Source organism: Crotalus tigris, unplaced genomic scaffold (genome assembly GCF_016545835.1).
Source record: "Crotalus tigris isolate CLP2741 ecotype Arizona unplaced genomic scaffold, ASM1654583v1 scf7180000024340.7048381, whole genome shotgun sequence".
NCBI lineage: Eukaryota > Metazoa > Chordata > Lepidosauria > Squamata > Viperidae > Crotalus > Crotalus tigris.
The window spans coordinates 2070290-2095693 of NW_024100510.1; the positions used below are offsets into that span (position 1 = coordinate 2070290).

The following is a 25404-nucleotide window of genomic DNA, read 5'->3' on the forward strand; positions in this document are numbered from 1 at the left end:
ACATTGTACTTTTCTAAATAAAGTGACTTCTGACTAAGTCCTTCCCCCTCTCCCCCGTTCTTTCTTTTAGGGTCCTGATGGCTACCCAGGAAGCCCTGGTGATCAAGGTCCACCAGGAGATGAAGGGATAAAGGTCTGTACCATTCCATACTGGCAGAGATTAAAGGCAGCATGACATAGTCAGGAAGAGTAAATTCAAATGAAAACAGTACATTAATCAGGCTGATTTCTCTGTTGAGAAACTGAGAAAGTTTCTCAAGGTATTTAGTTTAGAAAAAGGATAGTAAAAGGAAATGAGCATAGTAGATATTTGTTTTTTAAAACAGATTTTTTTAGAACTTGGGTTGCAAAGTAGGAAAACAAAATTAAGTTGCTCTTCACTCAGGGAATTCTAGGGCTTTGCTAAGATTTGGAATGGACCTCCAAAAGGTGCATCTCAAAGTGTGGGAATACCAATGGTCTGTTTGCAGCCTCTTAAAGGAGCCCTGCCCTTTTCTTTGATTGCAGAGCACCTTCAGAGGGCAAGCCTAGTGAGAAGACAGGCAGCTTCTCTGCAGTGTCACAAAGTAATTGCAAGTTTGCTCTGTTCAATTGATTTTACCTTTATAACGAAACAAATCTTATGATGAGTTTTGATTTGTAAAGGGAGCTAGAAATTCTGAAAATTAAGGTAAGGAAGATGCTGTTGTCTGTAGGAAGAGAAATAAGAGTCATTTAGAGAACCTTTTTCTTGCGTGTCACTTTCCATTTCTCAGTTGCTAATTTTTCCCATGGGTGAGCTGTTACTTGGGAATTCAAATCCAGCTTAATGTTAAGCTTGTCCCAACATGAACATTTAGGAAAGAAAGACCCTCAACTCTGTGGTTGAAGTGAAAGGTTCACTTTTATTAAAGTCAAGCAATTACAGCATAAGCAAAGCTGGATTTGAATATTCCTGCTCAGAGCCTGCAGTTTTCCCACTTCCCTGGCATTTCCCCCTTGACTATCCATCAGTGTCTAATAGTATTCACTTTAGCTGTTTTGGGAATGACTTTGAGGTTTGGCACCTCTTTGGTGGGGTTTCGCATTCTGTTCTCATGCTTCATCCTTGATCAGCTGGTTCATTCCAGATCGGCACCTCTGGTTCTTGCCATTCTTCCTCTTCCTCCTTCTTCCTACTCCTTATTTCCCCAATCTCCTCCCCTCCCCGCATTTTATGGCAGGATGCCAGCAAAGATGGCAGACCTGACAGTGGGGGATGATTTAAAAGGAGAAAAGACACTGAATTCCTCCTCCCCAATACAATCACTACTATTAAATTACATTTAAAATGAGTCATTTATTTATAGCTCTTCCATGACTATCAGAATGGGATGCAACTTGTTTTAGGAGGGCCTAATCTAAAGCTTGCATGACTAGAAATTGGGAAAAGCTGCTTTAGATGCTTCTGGATGCTTAGGAAATGGGCAAGAGAAATAAAACAGACCTTCACTAAGCATCTGTAATGAATTCCTTGAGGGTGGCATGGACCAAGGCACAAAGTATGGTTGATTTTTTTTCCTATCAGAGAATGTTTTATTGTACAAAATTAAGTTTTCCAGTATCTGAATATGGAAGAGAAATCCTAGCCTGGTTGATCCGAATTCCTTGCCAGTTGCCCCTTTCCTCACCAGCTCTTCCCAGTTGGCGCTCCTTTGCCTGCATCTGGATCTCTGAATCTGGTCTGTCCCATGTCCCATGCCTCTTCTGCTCCTCTCTTCCATCTAATTTCTGGCTCAACTTCCCTTCTCTCCACACTTTCAATCTCCTTCTCAGCTTCCACCATACATCCTTCTGCTGGGTGTGACCATAACATAGTCTGATCTGGACTAATTTCATTCTGATTCTAGTATATGTATATGCATGCATGCATATGTAACTAAAACAATGATAACTCTAACAGCTGTAACTGTAACAACTATAATTAAATTGTAACTTACATGCATTGTTTACTACATCTTGTTTCAGGGAGATCCTGGCTGGCCTGGCAAACATGGACCACCTGGTCCCATTGGAGAACCCGGAAGCTCTGTGTGTAACCCTGTGACTTTTCTGAAATAATTTAATTCCTTGAACTTCAGACTTCAAAATGTACAGATATGATGTATCTGTTTCTTTTACAGCAACTATAAAAAATTAGGAAAATAGGAACTTTGGTTAGACTGAGCTAAACTTAAACTAAACTCCTCTAGTAAACCCCCAAATGTTAAGGGGAGCATTTATTTATATTTGTATTTGGGGACAACTACTTGTTGGAAGTATGATTAAGATAAAAGTATCTAAGAGAGTATGTGCTTTCCAAACTAAAAAATCCAAGGTTTTCCGCAACATTTGTGCTCCCTCCAGTACAAATTTCACAATCCAGGCTATTGATTGAACTCTCTAACATTGTGCCTGAAACTATCTGTAAGCAGATGGTCTGAAGGTAAGCGTTTTCAAGCAACGCTTTTCTTGGAGAGATTTTTTTCTTCCTACCCACTATTTTCAGAACTGTATTTAGCAGGACTAAAAAGAAAAAAAAGAAAAAAACTGGCTAAAGAAATCCAGATAGACCCCTTAAAATTTGGTCCCTCATCCTAATGATAATTGATTACTGATTTGTATTACAAGAGAAAGGAAACAAATTTGCAAAAACCTAACATTTGGAAGTGTGGTTCAGTGTGATCAAATCAGATAATTCTTTGGAACAGTACCTTTTGTTGTCTGAAAGCCTTTTCTAATGGGTTTTGTTTCTATTGTTTTTCTTTTATTTTCAAAGGGACCAAAAGGATACAAAGGAGAACCTGGTCTTCCTGGCCTCAAGGGAAGTCCAGGCACCAAAGGACTTGGGGGACCAAAAGGAGAAGCTGTAAGACCGTTGATGCTTTCTAGCTTTGCTTTTTTCTGTGCTTTTCAAAGACAGGTTGCATTACAAGTCTTAAAAGACACCCAGAAGGGCAGTACTTCAGAGCTGCATGCAGTATCTAGATCAGTGGTTCTCAACCTTTTTAATGCCGTGACCCCCCAACCGGTCATAAGTCGAGGACTACTCAACCGGTCATAAGTCGAGGACTACTCAACTGGTGCAGCACTGTTTGCAGAATGGGACTTTTGGCGGGCTCAGCAGGGCAGAGACAGCCTGGACAATTCCTATTGGCTTTTGAAAGCCAATAGAATTAGACTCTATTCAAGAGAGTCTATTCTATTGGCTTTCAAAAGCCAATAGAATAAAAAGGAGTAGCACAGCTAAGGAAAAGGGGGAAAAAATGGCGGGCTGCGTTGTTTGGCGACCCCTGTGAAATGGTAGTTCGACCCCAAATGGGGTCCTGACCCACAGGTTGAGAACCACTGATCTAGATGCAGGTGCCAGAATTTTGGAGTAGATTTTCTTTATATAATTCCTCGTGAAACAATTCATTGTATCAATCATTATATGAAGATTTGGAGATTCCAATTTCTTTCTTTTTATCACATTCAAATGTCATCATGTAAAAATGTACTATAGTGATCCTTAATTTTCTGCCTTAATATTTAAATTTTAATTAAATGTCTCTCCTTGGCACATATTAGTGGATGAAATGCACAGAAGAAACAAATAAGAATTGTTTTAATTTTAAAATAAATATACTGTCTTCTTCCTATGTGAAAACCAATCCATCAAAGGCTATATTAAATGCAGAAATTTTAATCTTGAAAGGTCTGAATTTTGCTCTAGTTCATTGATAATCAAATGATTTTATTTGGCCTTCTTTTCCTGGTAGTATCTTCATGGCTTAAAATAGAGTAAGTATTCTTTGTGTGGCTGTTTAGCATTTCAGTGAAGTAATCCACATTTGATTTAAAAAATTTTTTTTACTCTATTTTGCTCAGGGTCGTCGTGGTGATCCTGGAGACATAGGAAAACCTGGAAATCAAGGATCCAAGGGGGAGAAAGTAAGTACTGTGTTTCCCCAAAAATAAGATCTACCCTGAAAATAAACCCTAGCTTGATTTTGGGGGGTGGGCCTAATATAAGCCCTACCCTAAATGTAAGCCCTAATTCAAGCTAGGGCGGGGGTGGGGGGGGTGAAGCTACCTCACACATCCCACAACCATTTACCATTGCAGCCAGGCCTCCCATGCCCCAACATTTGCCTCACCTTGCTGGCCCACTTCTTCTGCGGCCACTTGCCACCACTTGTACACATGCGTCACCCCCAGCCTCCATTTCACTATTAGAGGCCTGCAGGAAATGTCTCTGCAGCTGAGAATGGAGCTCCAGATTGATGCACACAATGCCCCCCCCCCAACCTCCATTTCGCCATCAGAGGCCTTCTTGAAAGGCCTCTGCAGCTGAGAACCAAGCTCCGGATTGAGGCATGTGGCGCCTGAAGGCCCCTGATGCCAAAATGGAGGCCGGAGGCAACACACACAAGCAGTGGCAAGCAGCAGAAGAAGAAGTGAGCCACTGTGTGGGGCTGTTGGTGCCGCTGCCGCGAGGTGAGACCATAAAAAAGACACCCTCCAAAAATAAGACCTGGTGCCTCTTTTGGAGGAAAAAAAAGAGACCAGGTCTTATTTTCGGGGAAACACAGTATCACTAAGTGTCCAAAACAACAGAGATTGTTGTTCAACCCTTGTGCTTACAAAAATCTCTTGGGAAAAGGAATGATACATGTAGATTTCTAGTGGAAATGAATAAGCTATAAAAAAGAACAAAAGTATGTCTGAGGAAAGTTTTTTCTTACTTCCTAAAGAGACTTGCTTGATTCTCAGTCCTTGCTGGGACTCCATCTGGGACTCCAGGAAGATAAAGGGAGCTGTTACTTATGAGGTTCTTTTGCCTTTATTAATTTTCCAGGACATGTTGGTGAATTTTATTACTTAGCTGGAGTTCTTAACATGGTGCTTATAGACTTCATTCAGTTCACCATTGTATTTCATGGCAGCTTGCCTGCCTGATTTGACTTTTAAAGTTTAACACAATAATATTGGGAAAGTGACATTCTGCAAAGCAAAGTTCCAGCCTCCAGAATTATCTGAGTTCCATGAGCATTCTTTGAAAATAAGGATGCAGCATGGTGGCAGCTAATCAGCGAAGCAAGCTGAGAAGGATAGATAAGGAAAAGCCAATGGGGGACAGGAGAAAGGTAGAATCTCTCTCCTTCTGGCAAATTAGCATTTTATATTTGACCATGCCCACTGTGGCATCTGTTTTTGACAAGGCCCATTATATCTTCTGAAAGATTTAAATATATCAATTGACTCAAACCTAGCAGACAACTTTGTCTCCCAAAAAGTAGAGAAGGGAACTAGGGGATCAGCCATATTGGACTTAATTCTCACTAACAGAGATGAAATGATAGAAGGTGTTGAAACCACAGGAACCTTGTGGGGGAGTGATCATGCAATATTGCAATTCAGCATTATGCAAGCACAAGCAATAGAACACAGTCAAACTAGAGTCTTGGACTTTAAGAGAGCTAATTTCAACAAACTTAGAGAGCTTGGGAAGGATTCCATGGGTGAGAATCTTCAAGAGGAAAACAACTCAAGAAGCTTAGAAAATTTTGAAAAGTGAGATTATAAAAGCCCAGTCTAGCACAATACCAACTAAGAAGAAAAATAACAGCTCTCAAAAGAAACCAGCATGGCTGCATAAAGAACTTTCTGATAAATTGAAAGACAAAAAGGACAAATATAAAAAGTGGAAGGAGGGGCACATAACTAAGTCAGAATATCAGCAAATAGCCCGAGCCTGCAAAGATGAAGTGAGGAAAGCTAAGGCTCAAAATGAACTGTGGCTTGCAACAAAAGTCAAAAATAACAAAAAAAGCTTCTTTCAACATGTAAAAAACAAGAAAAAGGTTAAGGAAATGATTGGTTCATTAGGAACACTGGAAGCCGGAAAACTCTTTTGATATCTAAAATGAAGATGACACTGCATATATCCTTTTAGGTAAAAGATAACGGTAAAAAAGGATATATGCAATGTTATCTTCATTTTAGAAGTCAAAAGGGTCTGTGTGTGTGTGTGTGTGTGTGTGTGTGTGTGTGTGTGTCGCCCTCCCTCCCTCACTCACTCTCCCTCTTTCTGCCCTTGGTCTGCCAATCCTCTTCTCCCACTCTCTCTCTGTCTTTGTGTGTGTGTGTGTGTGTTTGTGTGTGTGTGAGAGAGAGAGAGAGAGAGAGAGAGAGAGAGGCACTTGCGCTTCCTCTCTCTCTCTTTCCTTTCTCTCTCTTTCTCGTTCCTCTCCCTCTCTCTCTCTTTCCTCTATCTCTCTTTCTCTTTCTTCTATCTCTTTCCTCTCTCTCCCTCTCTATCTTTCCTCTCTGTCTCTTTCCTCTCTCTCTTTCTCTATCTCTCCCTCTCTCTTTCCTCTCCCTTTCTTTCTCTCTTTCCGCTCTCTCCCTCTCCCTCTCTTTCTCTTTCCTCTCTCTCCCTCTCTCTCTTTCCTCTTCCTCTCTTTCCTCTGTCTCTCTCCCTCTCTCTTTCCTCTCCCTCTCTCTTTCTTTCTTTCCTCTCCCCCCTCTTTTTCCTCTCCCTCTCTTTCTTTTTCCTCTCTCTCTTTCCTCTCTCCCTCTTTCTTGCTCCTCTCTCTTTCCTCTCCCCCTCTCCCTTTCTCTCTCTTTCTCTTTCCTCTCTCTCTCTTTCTCTCTTTCCTCTCTCTCTCTTTCTCTTTTTCCTCTCTCTCTTTTTCTCTCCTCTCTCCCTCTCCCTCTCTATTTCCTCTCTCTCTTCTTTCCTCTCTTTCCTCTCTCTCCTTCTCTCTTTCCTTTCCCTCTCCCTCTCCCTCTCCCTCTCTCTCTCTCCATGTGAGGAGAGAGAGAGAGAAAATGAAAGGCAAACGGCACCAAACAGGAGGGGAGGGGAGGGGGCAGGAGGCAGCAGGGAGCTGCTTGAGGAGACGTGTGGCTGGCTCGACTGCCAGGGAGTGGCCCGGGGATGGCCCAGGGAGTGATGCCCCTACCAGCTGCCGCCCCAGCCAGGACTGCCGCCAGGACCAGTTCAGAGAGACGCGTGGCTGGCTCGGCTGCCCAGGGACAGCCCAGGGACAGCCCAGGGAGCTATGCCTCCACCGGCCCCACCGGGGCTGCCACCTACAGGGCAGCAGGAGGTAGAAGGGGAGGAGGAGGGTGAGGAAGCCTCCGCCACCCTGGCCAGGACTCCACACTGCCTGGGCTCGCCTTCCGCCCATCTGATGTAGTCATGGCAGGCTGCTACGGGGGCTAGTGCTGTGCAGCCCGCTGGCCCTGGCTGCAATGCTGCAGTTGCTTTGCCTGACTGGCCCCTGCCAGCCCCTCCGCCAGCCCGGCTGCCCCCTTGCCCTGGCGCATGCCTGAACCGCCCAGGGGCGGCAGGAGGAAGAAGGGGAGGAGGACAAGGAAGCCAGCACCGGGCCCTTGGAGGAGGCTCTCCTCTCCTGCCATTGCTGCATCTCCCTCTTCCTTCCTGGCAGCTGGAACTCTGGTGTGCCTTCCCGGCCAGCAGGGCCAATGTTCGCACCGGCTGAGGATCGCAGGGGCTGCTCTCCCTCGGGGCCGTGGCTTGTGGGAGGGCTGGCCTGCTCAGCGGAGACTCCAGCGGGCCGCTCCTGGCCAGCCGCTCCCAGCAGGGATCCTGGGGCTTCCCCACATGGCTCCCCGGCCACATGCGCCTCGGACTGAGCCAGCCCAGGAAAGAGACTTCCTGGCCCGCGCTTCTCCCAGGGGGCAGGGACCCGGGTGCAGGGCCAATCAGGAGGAGAGAGAGAGAGAGAGAGAAGGGAAGTGCAAGTGCCTCTCTGTCTCTGCCTTTCTCTCTGCAAATAGCGGAGGAGGCTCTCCTACCTGCAGGAGATGGCTCAAAGAGCCGCATGCGACTCCGGTGCCGCAGGTTGCCGATCCGTGGTATAGGATTTCCTGCCTGAGCAGGAGATTGGACTAGATGACCTCCAAGGTACCTTCCAACTTTATTGTTGTTGTTGTTGTTGTTGTTGTTTGTAAGCCCTTTTTAGGCCTTTGACTTTATCTTTAATTATGTTTACTTGTTTTGGGGCAATAAACAGATTTAGAGATCAATAAGAAAGTAGTGGAATATTAATCCAGGTCCCCAATGTTTATCTTAAATCTTGGTTTAAATATTAAATGTATGGTTGTATGGATGTCTTGCTGGAGTTTTCTCTCAATTATTAGGCATAGTAAGCTAGAATAAAGTTGAAAGCTATAACTAATATGAACTATTTCTTTATTCATAGGGAGATCCTGGTTCTGAGGGACAAAGGGGTCTACCAGGAGAAGTTGGAGAGAAAGGAAGAAATGTATGATAGAATCATAAATATCAGTAAATGCCCCTCCCATTTAGACTTCTTTAGCCACTACTTTAAAAATAGATTGAAAAATGTTTCCCTATTATTATGGATATTTACATATTATTCGTTTACATATACTACTAGAATTTGTGAGACTGCTAAAATATCCTGGCAAAATGGCACTTTATTATGTTAAATTAAAGCAACTGTGATGTGCCATTCCTGACAAAAGAAAAGAAAGATGGTAAGGTAGCGGAAGGGGAACAAGAAGTCCAGTCCCGCTGTTAATTATATTACTTAATAGAATTGATGGGAAACAGAACTCTGGAGGTTTCTCTTGATAACTTTTTTTTTATTATTATTATTTTTATTAAAAAGTTTTATAAGTTTTACAAAAAAAACAAAACAATACAAAAACAAAAAACAACATATACAAAGAAAAAACTAAACATTACACAACAAAACCCCCCTTCCCCAACCCCCACCCAAACACCCCCCCTTTCCCCCCTGAGCTTCCCAGAGCAGAATATAGGCTTAATTAAAAAACAATTAAAAAATTATATTTATAAAAAAAGGAAAATATAACATTAAAATATATATGTATATATATAAAAATAAAAATTATGAAAAGGCTATATAATATTTTTTTATATCCAGTTTAAATTGTATAAATTTTATCCACTTATCCCAAACAGCAAGAAATTTCTCTTGCGTTTGTTGCTTTAAAAAAGCCGAAATCTTTGCCATTTCCGCCAAATAAGACACTTTAAGAAACCACTCTTGCAAAGTAGGCAAAGATTCCTTCTTCCAATATTGCCCTACTAACAGCCTTGCGGCTGTAATCAAATTTAACATCAATATAACCTCCTTTGTATCACAATCAGTAACTATACCCAACAAAAATAATTGCGGAGTAAATTTTACCCTCCTTCTAAAAATTCTCTGGATATTCCACCATATCTTAATCCAAAATGCTTTTATCTCTCTGCACGACCACCAAATATGATAATAAGTAGCGTCCATACAACCACATCTCCAACATTTAGGTTGTAAGTCAGGGTACATAAGAGACATTTTTTGTGGATCAAGGTGCCATCTATAAAACATTTTATAAAAATTCTCCCTTAAGTTCTGTGCTTGTGTAAATTTGACATTTCTCACCCAGATGGTTTCCCAGGTATCCAATGGAACTGGCTCACCAAAATTCTGCGCCCATCTGATCATACAATCTTTAATTAGTTCCGTTTCTGAATCCAATTCAACTAAAACCCCATAAATCCTCTTAATGTGGGTTTGTCTTTGATCCTTCACTTGCTTAATAAGATTTTCATCTTCTCTAAGAAAACCCACCTTACAATCCACCTTCCATCTATCTACTAGTTGCCTATATTGGAACCAAGAATAAATAATATTTTCTTGTGCTAACTCTTCCCGTGATTTAAACTGCCAGTTTAGTCCATCCCATCTAAGTAGCTGTCTATAAGACACCATATCCATTTTAGCACCTCTTTTTATTCCTTCTATCGCATGCCAAGGTATAGCCCACAATGGTACTTTAAAATCACTTTTATAATATTTTCTCCAAATCCTAAGTAAAGAAATTCTTAAAATATGAGCTTTAAAGACCCAATCCATTTTTTTATTAAATATTAAATAGGCATGCCACCCAAAAAGTAAATCCCATCCCTCTAGATGGAGTATCTCAGGATTTGTCAAATTTACCCAATCACTAATTAGTGTTAGAACCACCGCATCATAGTATAATTTCAAATTCGGTACCTTGAGTCCACCCCTCTCACAGAAGTCTTGCATAATTTTAAACTTAACCCTTGGTTTTTTCCCTGCCCAAATGAATTTATTAAGGCCTTTCTGCCATTCACTTAGATTAATCTCATTCTTCAAAATCGGTAACATTTGAAACAAAAAGAGAAACTTGGGTAGAATATTCATTTTTATCACTGCAATTCTTCCCATGAGGGATAATTGCAACTTCTCCCAATTCTTCAAGTCTTTCTGTACCCTAACCCACAACCTTTCATAGTTATTTTTAAATAGTTTTGCATTAGAAACAGATAACATCACCCCCAAATATTTTACCTTATTAACAATTTAAAATATCCTGGCAAAATGGCACTTTATTATGTTAAATTAAAGCAACTGTGATGTGCCATTCCTGACAAAAGAAAAGAAAGATGGTAAGGTAGGGGAAGGGGAACAAGAAGTCCAGTCCCGCTGTTAATTATATTACTTAATAGAATTGATGGGAAACAGAACTCTGGAGGTTTCTCTTGATAACTTTTGTCCTCTAAAAATTATCTGGATAACTTTTAATTTTTAATTGTCTGGATAGCTTTTGTGTTCTAAAAATTGTCCTCAATAGTTTCTTTACTTTGGTTGGGTTTCACCTCCAAAGTCATGCCTCCTTGTCCATACAACTTTCTGAGACAGAGACTCCTTTCCAACTGTATTAATGTTTAATATTTCAATTTTGAGGCCCCATGACTCTAGGTGGCTTACAGTTAAAGAGAATTTAAAAGAAACAATATACATCATTATGATATATATCTATATATCTATTCCATATGATTAAGGAACCTCATAATCAAGAACACATCTTTTACAGTGCATTTAAGGAAATATAATCTAAAGACTGCAAAGGTATCTAATAGAAATTGTTCCTCCTTATTTGTTGTTGCAGTGAAATTTTTTTGGGCCACTTCTGCAGCATGAGATTCTAAGTCTTTGGTGCAACCCAAAGTTTGAAGTATAATAGAGCAGGAAAATTGAATTCTGATGAACAATAAATATTTCTGTTTCCTTGTTTTGCAATAATCATTAAATTAATTTTATAAGGATTGACAGTTGCTTGTCACCATATGGTTGAATGAGTTCAGGTTTGATAGGTTTGTACTGTGAAATCAGTTATAGCTAAAACAAGGTTGATAATATATAAGCAAAATATTTCTGTGATATTCTAATATAAGTAGGCCTTGACTTAGAACCATTCATTTAGTGGCCATTCAAAATTACAGCAGCACAGAAAACAATGAATTATGATCAGTTTTCAACTTATAACCATTATAGCATGCCCATGGTCATGTGATCAAAATTTGGGCACTTGACACCTGGCCTGTATTTACAACAGTTGCACCATCCCGGGGTCAGGCGATCACTATTTGTAACCTTCCAACTGGTTTCCAACATTCAAAGTCAATGGGGAAATCTAGATTCACTTAACAACCACATGATTCACTTAACTGCAGTGATTCACTTAAATTCACTGGGGCAAAAAAGGTTGTAAAATGGGACACAACTCACTTAACAACTGTCTTTCTTAGTAACAGAAATGTGGGGCTCCATTGTGGTTGTAAGGACTACCTATATATAATACAATAAATAGGCTCATTTCCACATGTTATGACTTAAGATGGCCTTACTCGCTAGGTAAGCCTCTATATGTCTACAGAATCTGAAGTGAGGGATAGCGCTGACTGTTCATCTCACATTTTGTTTCACAGGGAGATCAAGGACCACCAGGCCAGCGTGGTCCACCAGGTCCTATGGGCGAAAAAGGAAACCCTGTAAGTTTATCTAAGCAAATTTATGGGATACAGCCATTAACTTACTCCCTATGTTGTTGCTTTCCAAGGAGCAGCAAAATAAGAAAATAATACATTTTCTTCCCTGTGCAAACCATTTCAGTCAAGAATAAAACTCTTATTCTTTGCTTCTTACTATAGATTTCACTTGTCCAGTTCTCCCTATTTGTCCAGCTCAGTGTTACTATGGTTCACACCATCTCTGGGAGGATCAAAAATCTATTACTCTTATTTTGTTATTTATTAGAATTGTCCATAATGACCCAAGAGAATAAACAATAATAACACTTCAAATGAAGTGTTGTATATGCATTTCAACTTTGGGAAAAAGTGTTTTTTGAATTTTTGTTAATGTACTGTATATTTCTCTCTCTCACTTACGATTTGAGTATAATTTTTAATCATGACAAATAAATATTATAATACGGAATGCAGTTCTTCATTTAAAAAATGATGCACATAGCAAACGATCAGAAAAAAAAAACAAAAAAGTTCAATGGCTAGGCCAGGGATTTTAGCATGAGATTTGATACTACAGTATAGTAAAGTGTGGTCTCTAAATGTACTAAGAAGCAGTGCCTGAAAATCTGGAGTGGCTTCATCTCAATTCTGTTGCCTGTCATGGATTGGCAGAGAGCAGATGGAAGGAAAAACAACTGGCTATATATGAAAAAAGTTAATATAGAGACCCCCTTGTAAATGGAGGAAGGGATGTTGATCATGGGATCCTAAATTCTACACCTGATCATTCATCTCTGTATTCCATCTCTTTGATTTCTCCCCACTTCCTGTTTGCAGGGCTCAGCTGGAGATCCTGGGAGGGAAGGTGAAAGGGGCGACATGGGGCCTAAAGGACCCAAGGTAAGACCTGTAGCTACCAGAAACAGGCTTAGGTTTGCTCTGGTTATTTTTATAATATTTATAACTTGATTAAATCAGCTAAAGACAGCCTTATTTTAAGACTGCCTATGGTCAAGAATGTCTTCGTCATTCTGCCTGTCTTTTTTGAAAATTCAGATTCATAGCATTCTTAGTAAGTTGTTCATTATCTTTCAGTCAGTATTTCTAGCCAACTACATTGGGTTCTTCTATACCGCTTGCTCATTAAAGGCCTATTAAACCTAAAAGGAAAGTCAGTTTGATATAATGATTGAGGGTAGAAACAGGAGACTGTGAATTCTAGTTCTATCTTAGGCCTGAAATCATCTGAGTGGTTTGCGGCAATCACTCTCTCCTGGCTTCGAAATGAGAAGCCTAGGAAGAAGGAGACAGTGACAATAGTAAACCACTTCCAAAAAACCTTGCCAAAAAACCTGCAGGGACTTTTCCAGACAGTTGCCAGACGTTAGTGCTGATTTAAAGATGCATGTGAACGCACATACATGCCCACATGCACAAACACACACACACACACACAAACAAACAAATTAAAAGGCCAGCCAATTGTTTTTTAATGGTGGTCATGAACAGACTTTTGTATTGTTTTTTATAAATTTTGGTGAGGATAGGTAGATAATGTACCTTTTATAAATAAATTAAAAAATATATCAATATTAATTATGATTTCTAAAATATTAATGTTGATAAACATAAAACTGGTTAGATTTTATACTTCTTATTGAGGTTTTTTGAAATTACACCTAGTAAGAAATGTTATGATTTCATTTTGAATTTAAGTTTTCTGCATTGTACTATGCATATCTTTTCAGTAATTTTGATTTTTTTTTTTAAAGTGTCTATCTCTTTTGGTAATTTTTTCTTCTGTTTCCTGGCATTTCCATTATTTATTATTGTATGGTTTCTCTATTATGGAGATTATTGATGGAGTTGTATACCATCTATAAAATATATGGTACTAATTTTCTTTCTGATTATAAAAGAAAACTTGGTGTAAATTTTATGGAATTGGTGATTTTATGGATGTTGTGATATAATAACTCCATGTAAGCTGTCCAGAGACATTAGAGTTAGTGGCATACAAATAATTGTCATATATAAATAATAAGAGCTAAGCAAAATTGTCATACAGATTAGTAAGAAGCAAACTTCTGGAGTCATATATGAAATGTTTGAATTGTGTGTTTATTTTCTTGTTTTCATCATAGGGTGATAGAGGAAGACCTGGATTAAGTGTTCCTGGTCCCAGGGGACCCCGGGTATGTTTTTATGACATGGCATATTTATATTAATTGCTTAATATGAAAAACACCATTAGAAAAGTTCATTTTTAATCCTTCCAAGAAGAGCAGTTTTCTGGCTGGTTTAGAAACTAAAAATCTCTCTTTCTCTGGGAAGGCAGTCATTTACATTCAAATCCTTCTCTTTTGAACGTCTTAGAATGATCCTGAAACCAAGCAGGAGAGTGGTTGACTGACAGTTTAAGGAAATGCTGCCAAATTTAAAATGGAAATAACAATGTCCTTGCGAGGCATTTTTATTGTGAAATAGAAAAACACAAGCGAGCCCTTATCCATTTCTTAACACTTACTAAAATAAACAGCATTCCCCCCCTCCTTGCTGCCACCCAATATTTTCTAAAGAAATGAGTAGCCTCTTCCCATTTCTTTTGCTCACATCATGGACAAGTAAAATAAATGAGCTGAAAAATATTAGCAAAGCATTGATTAAAAACATACAACAGAAAATAATGTTCTAACTGAGCAGTTTCACAATGATTTTCTTTTGCAAATAGATGAGGGAATTATCTTTGCAACGGATTATTTCAAATGTAAATCTATTAAAAAATGCAAAAAATTTAATACTTCTATGGAAGAGCAATTAAGAAAATGTTTTATAAACAATTAGCATACTGTATACTTTAAACTTTTATTGTGTTTAAGCCATATGCATTCGATCCAATGTCCATTGACAGAGAAAACACTGACAGATCATTCTTAGCCATAATAGGTTCTGTCAACTCTGTCTGGCTCGGAAGAAGGCGAGCTCTGGTTGGCTGGAAATGGACTGGTCACAGGGAGAGGGATGGGATGGGGGCAAACCTACACCTTATTTTCATATCCAGCAAGCACAGTGATTTGAGAACTGACTTGACTTTACTGCAACCAATACTCTTAGTAAAAGAACCCTAGCTTTAATCAAATGGAGTCAAAGCCTTTTTTTCCCTAAGAGATCGGATTGGGGCAGGTCTGACATTAAGACTGACATTAAAGATCTGACATTAAGTCTGACATTAAACTCTATGGTTGTGGTCAACCTGGAGAGGAAATCGCCTCTACCATGGGGACCATGAAAAGGATGTCAGTTCAAGGCAGTAACCAGGAAAAGTTCAAGGCCTGAGGGGGAAACATCCTCAAAACCCCCTCCTGGAGGGCTGGATCTATCCAGATGGCTGGGAGAGGACAACCCAACTGGCAGAAGACATCTTGATCAGATGCTTCCAAGCTGGGCAAAGTGACAAGGACTACAACATCTGCATTTCCAACCTCCATGGCTGGTATGTTCTAGCAGAGGAAGTGGAAATTGACCTGCCCTGATCCAGATACTGGCTAAGTGGTGGATGACAAAGATCTCCCCCTGAAAAGAAAGAGGCCCAAAACCGGAGCCATGTGAGCATAGCCCACATCACCGATCCACCGGCTGCTTCAGGTATGGGAAGGAGGGGCACTGAGCTGCCGACTGCTGAACTGCACACCCAGTCCAGAAAACAAATCAGGGTCCTGCCCAAAACCCAGTGAGCCCATGAAAGTGCCCTGAAAGGAGTAGAACTCATAGAGTTCACCCCATCCCCCAAAGAGGGCAAGAGAACTCCGACTGACCTGATGGGCAGCCTGGTGGAAAGCGAATCAGACTACAATGATGATCCCTTGGTAAGTTGCCTGGTCAACCCAGTGATCATTTCCATAGAACTGGTGGTTCAATCCTCAGGGCAAAAAGGGAGCCTAGTAGCCCTACTAGACTCAGGGTGCACCAGATGGATGGTAAGATAAGATAAGATAAGATAAGATAAGATAAGATAAGATAAGATAAGATAACCTTTATTGTCATTTTTATTGGTCAGGCCTGCCCTGATCAAGAAACTGGATGTGAGACTGAAACAGCTTAAAGTGCTCATAGCTTTTTGCCAGCTGGATGGCTCAGTGGTGGGGGCAGCAACATTTATTACTGAACCAATAGAGATGAGGATGGGCATACAGATGTAGACCCTAAGCTTCATCGTAGCCCCTGGAATGGAAAGGACTCTTGTGTTAGGACTGTCTTGGCTGCAGAAATGGGACTCCTGTGTGAACTGGAGGAGAGAACTGCTAAAAATCGAGCTTGCCAGCTGTGAAGAGGGAGAGGAAAAGGGCCATCAAAAACCTACCCCAAAGCTGCAGCAGGCGAAACCAAAAAGGGAGATGGGAGTAGCTGCAAAAGATCGGCCCCAAGGTGACCCTCAGATCTCCAAGGAGTATAGGTGTTATGGGACATCTTCAGTAAGAAGAGTCAGACATACTCCCACCCCACCAGCCAACTGAATGTGTCATAGAAATTGTATCAGGACTCAAACTACCCAAACCTAAATGGTATTTCATGACCCCTAGGGAATTGGAGGAATTGCAGACTTTAATAAACAAAACCTGAACCGTGGATTCATCCATCCCACCAGACTAAGGGTGGCTGCCCAGTACTGTTTTGGGAGAAGAAGGATGGGTCCCTTCGTCTATGCATTGACTATTGTAGGCTTAATGCTGTGTGTGTGTGGAAAATGTTTACCCACTCCCCCTCATGAAGGATATGCTGGCCCATTTGGCCAAAAGAAAGGGTCTTCACCAAGTTGGATTTATGGGAGGTGTATTACCAAGTGAGGATCAAAGCAAGGGATGAGTGGGAAATGGCTTTCAATTGCCCCTTCCAATCCCAGGTCCCCTGTTGTTTTGATGCAGCTAATAAATGAAAATGAATAAATGAAACTCTGCATGAAGAGAGTGTTAGTTTACCCGGATGACATTTTAATCTATATCGAGACCATGGCAAAACACGTAAAACTAATCAGAGCTGTAGTCAAGATAGTTGAGCAGCTGAAATATATACGAAGCTGTCCAAATGCAAATTCTACCAGGGTAAAATCGACTATCTAGGCTACCACATCTCCCACAAGGGGATAGAGATGGACCCCAAAAAGGTGTGGGCAGTGCTGGAGTGGGCTCCTCCCCACACCCTGAAACAACTACAAAGTTTCCTGGGATTTGTGAACTTTTACCACCAGTGCATCCCCTTTTGCCCAGATAGCCCTTCCCATCACCAACCTGCTAAAGACAAAAGGGAAGGGGAAACTCAAACCCAGCCACCCACTTAAATGGATTATGGAATGCCAGGCTGCATTTGAAAAGTTTAAGTGCTTGTTCACAGCAGAGCTGGTGCTAAAACACCCAGACCCCAACCCTCCCTTCGTCATTTAGGCTGATGCCAGTGATGTTGTGGTGGGTGCTTTTACGGGAAAATGAGCAAGGAGTCCTGCAGCCCTGCGCTTACATTTCTAAAAAAGCTAAATGAGACAGAGCAGAGATGGGCAATCTGGGAGAAGGAAGCCTATGCAGTACACTGGGAGCATTTTTAGAAGGAAGGAAAGCCCTGTTTGAAGTATGGACTAACCATAAAAATTTAGAAGCATTAACACACACCCCCGAGACTCTTGCCGAAATAGGCTCATTGGGCCCAGTACTTTAACTGATTCAACTTCACGTTAAGGTACCTCCCAGAGAGAGGAACTTTCAACAGATGTTTTATCCAGGCTGCCACCATACAATAGTTTAAAGCTGGAGGTGATTAAACCATCATCCCCTCCAGGCAACTGGTGGTCCCAGACACCATCCAGGCACAAGCACAAGTCTATCACTCTACTAAATTCCTACAATCTAGGCAAATGTAAAAAAAAAATTGGGACCAAAATATATTGGTCCTTTCCCCATCAAGAGGATTATTAATCTAGTAACTGTAGAACTTGAGCTGCCAAAAATGCTTAGATGTGTACAATCAGTATTTGATTGTATTCTACTAAAGCCAGAAATCACATCTTCCTTGTGTCCCAAATTGCAATCACCTCCTGATCCCATTATGATCGAGGGACATCAGTACTTTGAAGTCAAAGTCATTTTGGACTCTCATATACATCGGGGAAAAACTCAGTATTTGGTAGTCTGGAAAGTCTTTCCTCCCTTAGAAACTGAATAGGTCGACTCCCAACATATTAAAGCCCCAAACTGCTTTAAAAATTCCATGACCAGTACCCAGATAAGCTGCACTGAACTGTTTGCTAATTGAGAAATTTTGTATATCTCTCCCTCCCCTCTCTTTTTTCTTCTTCTGCAAGACTAATGTCCCTGTCAAGGGGGGCATAATGTCAGCTCTGCCTGCTCTCACAGGCATCCTGCCATCAAAAGAAGAAGGGGGAGGATGAAAGGGGGAAGAAGGGGAGAAGAATGAAAGAGGGAACGATGAAAGGGCAATAAAGCTTTGTGTGTACAAGATAGGAAATCGGGAGGGGGGCATGACAGGTGAGAAGAATCAGAGCAGCCAGATCCTGGATCCAGCATCCCATGGCCAGGCAGCCTGAGAAATATGTGGATTACCCCCAATATCTCAGACTTCTCAAAACCTCTTGGTGAGCTCCGGTTGGCTGGAAATTGACTGGTCATGGGGGGAGGGATAGGATTGGGGGGCAAACCTACACCTTATCCCAGCGAGCGCAAGGATTTCAGAGCTGGCTTGATTTTACTGCAACCATCACGTTTAATAACAGAACCCTTTGCTTTAATCAATTGGAGCCAAAAGCTTTTCTTTCCTAAGGGATCTGATTGGGGCAGGTCTGATAGGTACATTATATGTTATGTGAACCAAGCCAATTGTGATTTATGCAATGATTATTAACTGTGATTTAATGTGTTATGATGGATTCAGTTTTTGGGAATGTTGTTCATCAGATATTTTACTACTCACATTCTTTGTTAAAACCAAGGGAAATTTCTTGATTACTTTGGCCTTCCAAAAATTATGTTTGTCTGTCAATGAATCTAATTAATTTATTGATCACCATATGAAATTTTATACTTCCTTATATTTGAACAAATCTATGGCAAGACAAAATGAAAATTGAGACACTTTTCTCTCTTTCTAGGGTGACAAAGGTGAAAAAGGTCAGCCAGGCCCAGAGGTACTGTATACTTATGTACTTGCTTTTGCTAATAAATTGGACATTAGGTGATGTCCTATTATTTTCCTTCACTTGTTGAGGAACTGATCCTTGAAGCAGCTAGGAGAACTGGCAGGAGGAATGTATAGGTGGCATCCATAGTGGAGTTGTTCTGGGGTCTCTTGAGATGCCAGTAGGATCAAAAATGAGCCACAAGATTAATACCAGTGTTTCTCAACTCAGCAACTTTAAGAGGCAGGGACTTCACTTTTCAGAAATCATCTCCTGCTCAGATATTCTTCCCGTGAACTTGTTTTTATTTCAGTTTTGCTTAAGCCCTTAACTGAATCAGGCAGAACTCTCTTTCTGAAGAAATAATAGAGGAGAATGAAGTACTGAGAAAAAAATAGTGAGCTGTAGAGGAAAATACAAAACAATCTCTTTTTTATACCATTTTTGAGATAGGGTGCAAGAGGTGACCTTGGTCCAAAAGGACTTAGCGGGAAAAAAGGAGAGCCAGGTGATGATGTAAGTAGACTCTTGATCTTACATTCTCTGAACTGTTTAAGCACTTTAACTCTTTGAAGGGTAATTTAAGATTCTCATTTAAAAAGCATTTCCTCTGTGCTCTTCCACTGCACTTTGGCTTATCATGGATTTAGATAATAATATGCTGATCTTTCTTAATAGTAAACTTACATATTTTATAAACTTACAGCTTCTTTCATAGGCTTTAAATTATACTGTTGCCCATGTAATCTTAAGAATTAGAACATCTCTTACATTTCATATATAATTGAATATACACAATTATAAGTATTGTAATGTAGATAATATGCATATCATATACTTATGACAAGGAGATTTAAACCAGGGGTTCCCAACTCCCAGGTTATGGACAGATACCGGCAGGGCTTTTTTTCTCATAGAACACCCAGAACGGAGTTCCGGCATCTTTTTGGGATGGAACCTTGTAGGGTAGGCAAGGCGGGTTGTACAAAGTGTGTGAGTTCCGGCACCTTTTTTTTTTTTTTTTTTTACAAAAAAAGCACTGGGTACCAGGCTGGTCTGCGCAAAAAAGCAAAGCCCCATCCACGGAATGCAGGCAGTACATGAAACCATGCCCCCTCCGGTCCTCAGAAAAACCTCTCTCCACAGAACTGGTCCCTGGTGCTCAAAAGGTTGGGGACCTCTGATTTAAACACCAAAGAGCTTATGGTTCCAGATTTCTCAGGCCTGTGATTAAAATACAGATGTGAAGTTTACTATATGAGATTCTGGGGTACCATGCATGTTTCCTGCACTGGTAATAGTATCTGAAGCCTGTTGAATTCTTTAATGAATCATAGGTAGAACCTCAAAAACCTAATTTAAATGTTGTACTGATTGGGACCTGTTCCCCTCTTGGTTCCATTTCTGCTTCTGGCTGAAATGATCTTACATGGGTTTTTAAAAAGACTGCAAATGATGTCTGTCTGTCTGTCTGTCTGTCTGTCTGTCTGTCTCTCTCTCTCTCTCTCTCTCTCTCTCTCTCTCTCTCTGTGTGAGAGAGAGAGAGGGGGGGGAGAGAGAGAAAGAGAGAGAGAAGGGGGAAGGGGGCAGGGAGAGAGATAACTATATACTGTACTCAGAGAGTTATAAATCCCCTCTTTGAAACAATTATCTGTCTCCAAAGATCTGTCATTCATTTTCTTCAGTAAAACCTTCTGCATTCACTGCCTTTAACTGCATTACTCTGTCTTTCTAGGGACAAGTCGGCCTTCCAGGTCCACCTGGACCCAGAGGATCAGATGGTGAATCTGGACCCAAGGTATTGTAATTGTGCATCTGGTTGGACATTATTGCATAGCTCACTTCCCTTGGGGTGAGGCATTTGAGAAACAGGAGGCAAAAGAAGTGACTACCTTGACTCCCCCAGTAATGTGCTTTTGTCCCTAAGGTGGGAAGAAAGCATGTCACTTTCTAAGCCACTGCCCTGACAACAGTCCATTTACCTCATCTCTGCAGAGAGGTTGGCAATGGTGTTGCCAGCACCACAAGTAACGTCCATTACTTTCTGTACATTTTTATACATTCCATGACACATTTTCTATTCTCCCTTGCCTTGATTCTACTTACCACTTGTGTCATCTAATACAGGGCTTTTCAACCAGAGGTACGCGTACCACTGGTGGTACACAACCACCTGGCTGATGGTACGTGGTGTCGCCTCCCTCCCCCCTGCGGCGTCGCCTCCCCCCCACTGCGCTCCTTCTCAGCTCACTTGTTTGTGGAAAATATGCTGCTTGGCGGCAGACTCCACAAACTCTACCGAATGTGCCCTGCAGGGGGCGCGTGAAGACCGCAGGCACAGAGCAAGGCCCCGCCCTCCCCAGGGATTCATTGTGCAGCAACCGGATTGACCTCTTCTCGTACACACAGGTCAGCGAAGGAGAAGGCTGCCACAGCACCAAATTCTTGCGCACGTCAGCTGGCAACCTCCCTAACTTGCACTTGTCAGCTGGGAGGTCTGGCGACAGCTGCCAGTCTCCTTTGCTACCCTGCACATTGTCCTCAACCCCTCCCCCTGCCCATTCATGTCGAGCCCACAGGGGCTTGACAGAGAGAGGGAGGGAAGGAGGAAGGGACTCCTCCTCCTCTCCTAAGGTTCAAAGCATGATCAGCTTCCCAAGGGCACCACAATCCTCACGAAAGCGGGGGGAGAAGCAAAGGGGGCGAGAGAGCTTGCGGTGGGCTCGAAGGAGCATCTGTCAGCATCAGAGACGAGAAACTCCTCCACAAAGCCAGGGGAAGGGGTGGAGAAAAGGAGCCCCCTTTGGGAAGAAACTGCTACCTTCTTCTCCTCAGCTTCGCACTGTCCTGTTCCTCGGCAGCCGGGCTGCCAAGCCTCTGCTGACTGGAATTCTGCGTTTGTTTTGTTTTTTACTTCTTGCCTTCACGTGTTTCTGCCGTACCTCCTCAGTGCTCCTGGGAATGGGGCAGGTGGAAGAAAGCTTGGCTAGGCTAGGCAAAGAAAAGCCACGGAGCCGCGAGCTCAGATTGCAGGCAGGCCGGAGAAGAGGGTGAAGAAGAGGAGGGGGATTGGGAGAGAGGAAACGCAAGGACCTCCTGCGCCACCTCACAGAAACCTCACCTGGTTTCAGATCTATGCTGCAAAAGTTTTTCTCACGCAGAGGAGAGAGGAAAAACAATTGCGGAACACTCGGGAATCACTTGTAAGGCACCATGTACTTTGGTGCTTATTTCCTAATGCCTCCCCCCCCGTGTTTTCTGCTCCACCCCAAATTCGCCTCCCTTCCACTCTCCTTACATCTATGGTCTTAATACAGCCCTAAGTCTGTTTCGCTTTCCACACCCCCTAAAATTCTTCATTCAGAAGAATGAAGGGGCGCAAATCAGCGTGTGCTCAGAAATGCCGATTCCGCGCCCCTGCACTCTCGCTCGTGCAAGCAAGCGAGCTGGGCAAGAGCCCAGGATCTGGGCTGATCTGCGCTTCTGCAGAGCAGCCCAGAAGTGGAGATCAGCTGTAGCTGTTCTCCTGGGCTCCTGCCCAGCAAACTTGCTCGAGCTTTGCTGGAAAACATGCCTTGCTAATTTAGCAGAAGCTCGAATCAGCTGTAGCCCGGCATTCTGCTAACTTAGCAAGTGGCATGTTTTCTGGCAAAGTGTGAGCAAGTGAGCTGGGCGGAGCTCTCCTCTGCCTCTGCCTGTGCACAGGCAGGTTTGGCATGTCGCCATGGCCACCGGCAGCACAGCCACCAGCCACGCTGGCAGCCTGTCCCCCTCCCCTTGTCCCTTCCTGGGCACGGAGGGGGGGGAGGAAGGAAGGGACAAAGAGGGAGGGAAGGAAGGGACAATGAGAGAGGAAAGGAAGGAAGGAACAATGGAAGGGAGGGAGGGAAGGAAGGAAGAGACAAAAAGGGAAGGAAGGAAGGAAGGAAGGAAGGAAGGAAGGAAGGAAGGAAGGAAGGAAGGAAGGAAGGAAGGAAGGAAGGGACAAGGGGAGAGAGGGAGGGAAGGAGGGACAAAGAGGGACGTGGAAAGGAAGGAAAGAAGGAAGGAAGGGGCAATGGGAAAGAGGGAGGGAAGGAGGAAGAGACTAAGAGGGAGGTGAAGGAAAGGAAGGAAAGAAGGAAGGAAGGGACAATGGGAGAGGGGGAGGGAAGGAGGGACAAAGAGGGAGGTGACAGAAAGGAAGGAAAGAAGGAAGGACGGGACAATGGGAGAGAGGGAGGGAAGGAGGAAGAGACTAAGAGGGAGGTGAAGGAAAGGAAGAAAAGAAGGAAGGAAGGGACAATGGGAGAGAAGGGAGGGAAGGAAGGCAGGCACCCACCCCAGTCCCATCTCAGAGACCCACGGATTCCCCCCTCACAGGCACCCTGCAACCTGAGTGATCAGCTGGCCACGCCCCCGACCATTGATCACGTGACCCTGGGACACTGTGAACGTCATAAGTATGAATCAGTTGCCAAGCATCCGAATGTAAATCACATGACCCTGGGGATGCTGTAAAAATCATAAGTGTGAAAAATTATCATAATTCGCTTTTTTCAGTACTGTTGTAACTTCAGTCGCTAAGCGAATTGTTGTAAGTTGAGGACTACCTGTACTTTCTCATTTTTTTTCCTTTTTTTTTTTGGTCAAGTTTTTGATACCTTGCTAGGCGACTGGTGGTACAATGGGTGAAAAGGTTGAAAAGCCCTGGTCTAATAGAATAATTTTTTCCCTTGGGTTTTTCTGGAACTTTTTTATTTCCTGCCAAAGAGGCAGCAAGTATAAACTTGTAGAGTGAGGGGAAATAATAACTAGTGATATCAGTGTTTTTCATTTATAAACAGCTACTAATCACCCATGCCATCCACCTATCAGGACTGGGCTTATTGCAATTTCTTCCTTCAAAATTTTACTTATTTATTTATTCACTTTCTATAGCCACTAATCTCGGACAAGTGACTGTTGATGCTGCCAGACTCTTTCTTATTTAAAGCAACACTTATATTTCCCAAAGCTAGTGAATATATTGCAAGTATATATAGGTGGCGCAGCAGTTAGGGTGCAGTACTACAGGCCACTTTAGCTGACTATGTTCAGCAGGTCAGCAGTTCAAATCTCACCGGCTCAAGGTTGACTCAGCCCTCCATCCTTCTGGGGTAGGTAAAATGAGGACCCAGATTTATGGGAGCAATGTAAATATATATATATATATATATATATATATATATATATATATATATATATATATATATATATATATGTATATATATATATATATAACATTGCTTACTGGTGTACACCGCTTAGAGAGTGCTTGCACTTAAAGCAGTATATAAGTCTAATAAATAAATAAATAAATAAATAAATAAGTGGATATATTACTTTTCTTCCTGAAATCTCAGAAAGGTGGATTTCCATTTGATGAATGCTTCCATCATCTTCTTTTTTAGGGTGACCCTGGTCCTCCTGGAGATCCTGGCCTAACTGTAAGTTAAGAACATTTGTTATACTGCATACTCACGTTGGTAACTTTGCTGTCTTTCTGGTATCAGTGGTAATTTGTTGTGAGTTATGAAAAAGCACAGCAAATGCTGCTTCACACTACTTGGCATAATAGAAATTATAAACAGAAACTGATTTTGTTTCCTTAATGCATATACCCTCTGATCATATTTTGTAGAGTATAGGCAAATATTTGGGGGCTTATAGTGTTTCAATAATAGAACATTGGAGTGCACATTACGGTATAATGTTTATAATAATCTACTGGTGTCCATGTATATCTTGCATACATAATTGTTGCTGTTGTTATTGTTTATAGGACTGCGATGTGATGACCTACATCAGAGAGACCTGTGGCTGCTGTGGTTTGTTCGGAGTCTTTGCATGATCTTCATTTAGAGCAGAAGGGTTCTCTGAGAAGGGGAAAATTATACCATTTTAATAGGGAAAAGTTGCCATCATATCAAGGTGTTCTTCAGTTATTTGATGGCTAGGCTAATTTTGGACAGTTTAGGGTAGACTAATAACTCTTACATCAAAAGGATTTGCAGAATTGTAGATGACCCTAAGCAGTAGATTTGTTTTTAATTCATTGCAAATAGGCAGAAATAGTCACAGCTTACCGTGTATGCGTGCCTAATGTGGGAAATAAGCCAGAAGGATATTGTTTATTTGTTTTGTTTGCTTGTTTAAAATTATTGGCCACCAACTCCAGCAGACTCTTGCCAATTTACCATTTCCATCTCATTTAATTTAGAAAGGATGCATTTGGAAATGAAATAATGTACTTTTACTATTTTTTTCTAGGGTCTGAATTGACATCATTATTTACTCTGAACTAACAGTGGCTGATCAAGCTGCTTAATTAATGCTATCCAGCATTTAGTTAAACCAGAAGTTTAAGCTTCCAAAT

General features: G+C 41.8%; 1 protein-coding gene across 2 annotated transcripts in view; it reads left to right on the forward strand.

The window, feature by feature from the left end:
* The window catches only part of COL6A2 (collagen type VI alpha 2 chain), a 63549-nt gene that overhangs the window by 24808 nt on the left and 13337 nt on the right, over positions 1-25404 (forward strand). For both annotated transcript variants that reach the window (XM_039326271.1, XM_039326270.1), the window contains exons 12-24: positions 71-133; positions 1987-2049; positions 2777-2866; positions 3868-3930; positions 8214-8276; positions 11786-11848; positions 12665-12727; positions 13972-14022; positions 18981-19016; positions 19461-19523; positions 20743-20805; positions 24440-24475; positions 24811-24856. In XM_039326271.1, coding sequence (XP_039182205.1) covers positions 71-133; positions 1987-2049; positions 2777-2866; positions 3868-3930; positions 8214-8276; positions 11786-11848; positions 12665-12727; positions 13972-14022; positions 18981-19016; positions 19461-19523; positions 20743-20805; positions 24440-24475; positions 24811-24856 — 763 coding nt within the window. The remainder of the gene's footprint in view (positions 1-70; positions 134-1986; positions 2050-2776; positions 2867-3867; positions 3931-8213; positions 8277-11785; positions 11849-12664; positions 12728-13971; positions 14023-18980; positions 19017-19460; positions 19524-20742; positions 20806-24439; positions 24476-24810; positions 24857-25404) is intronic.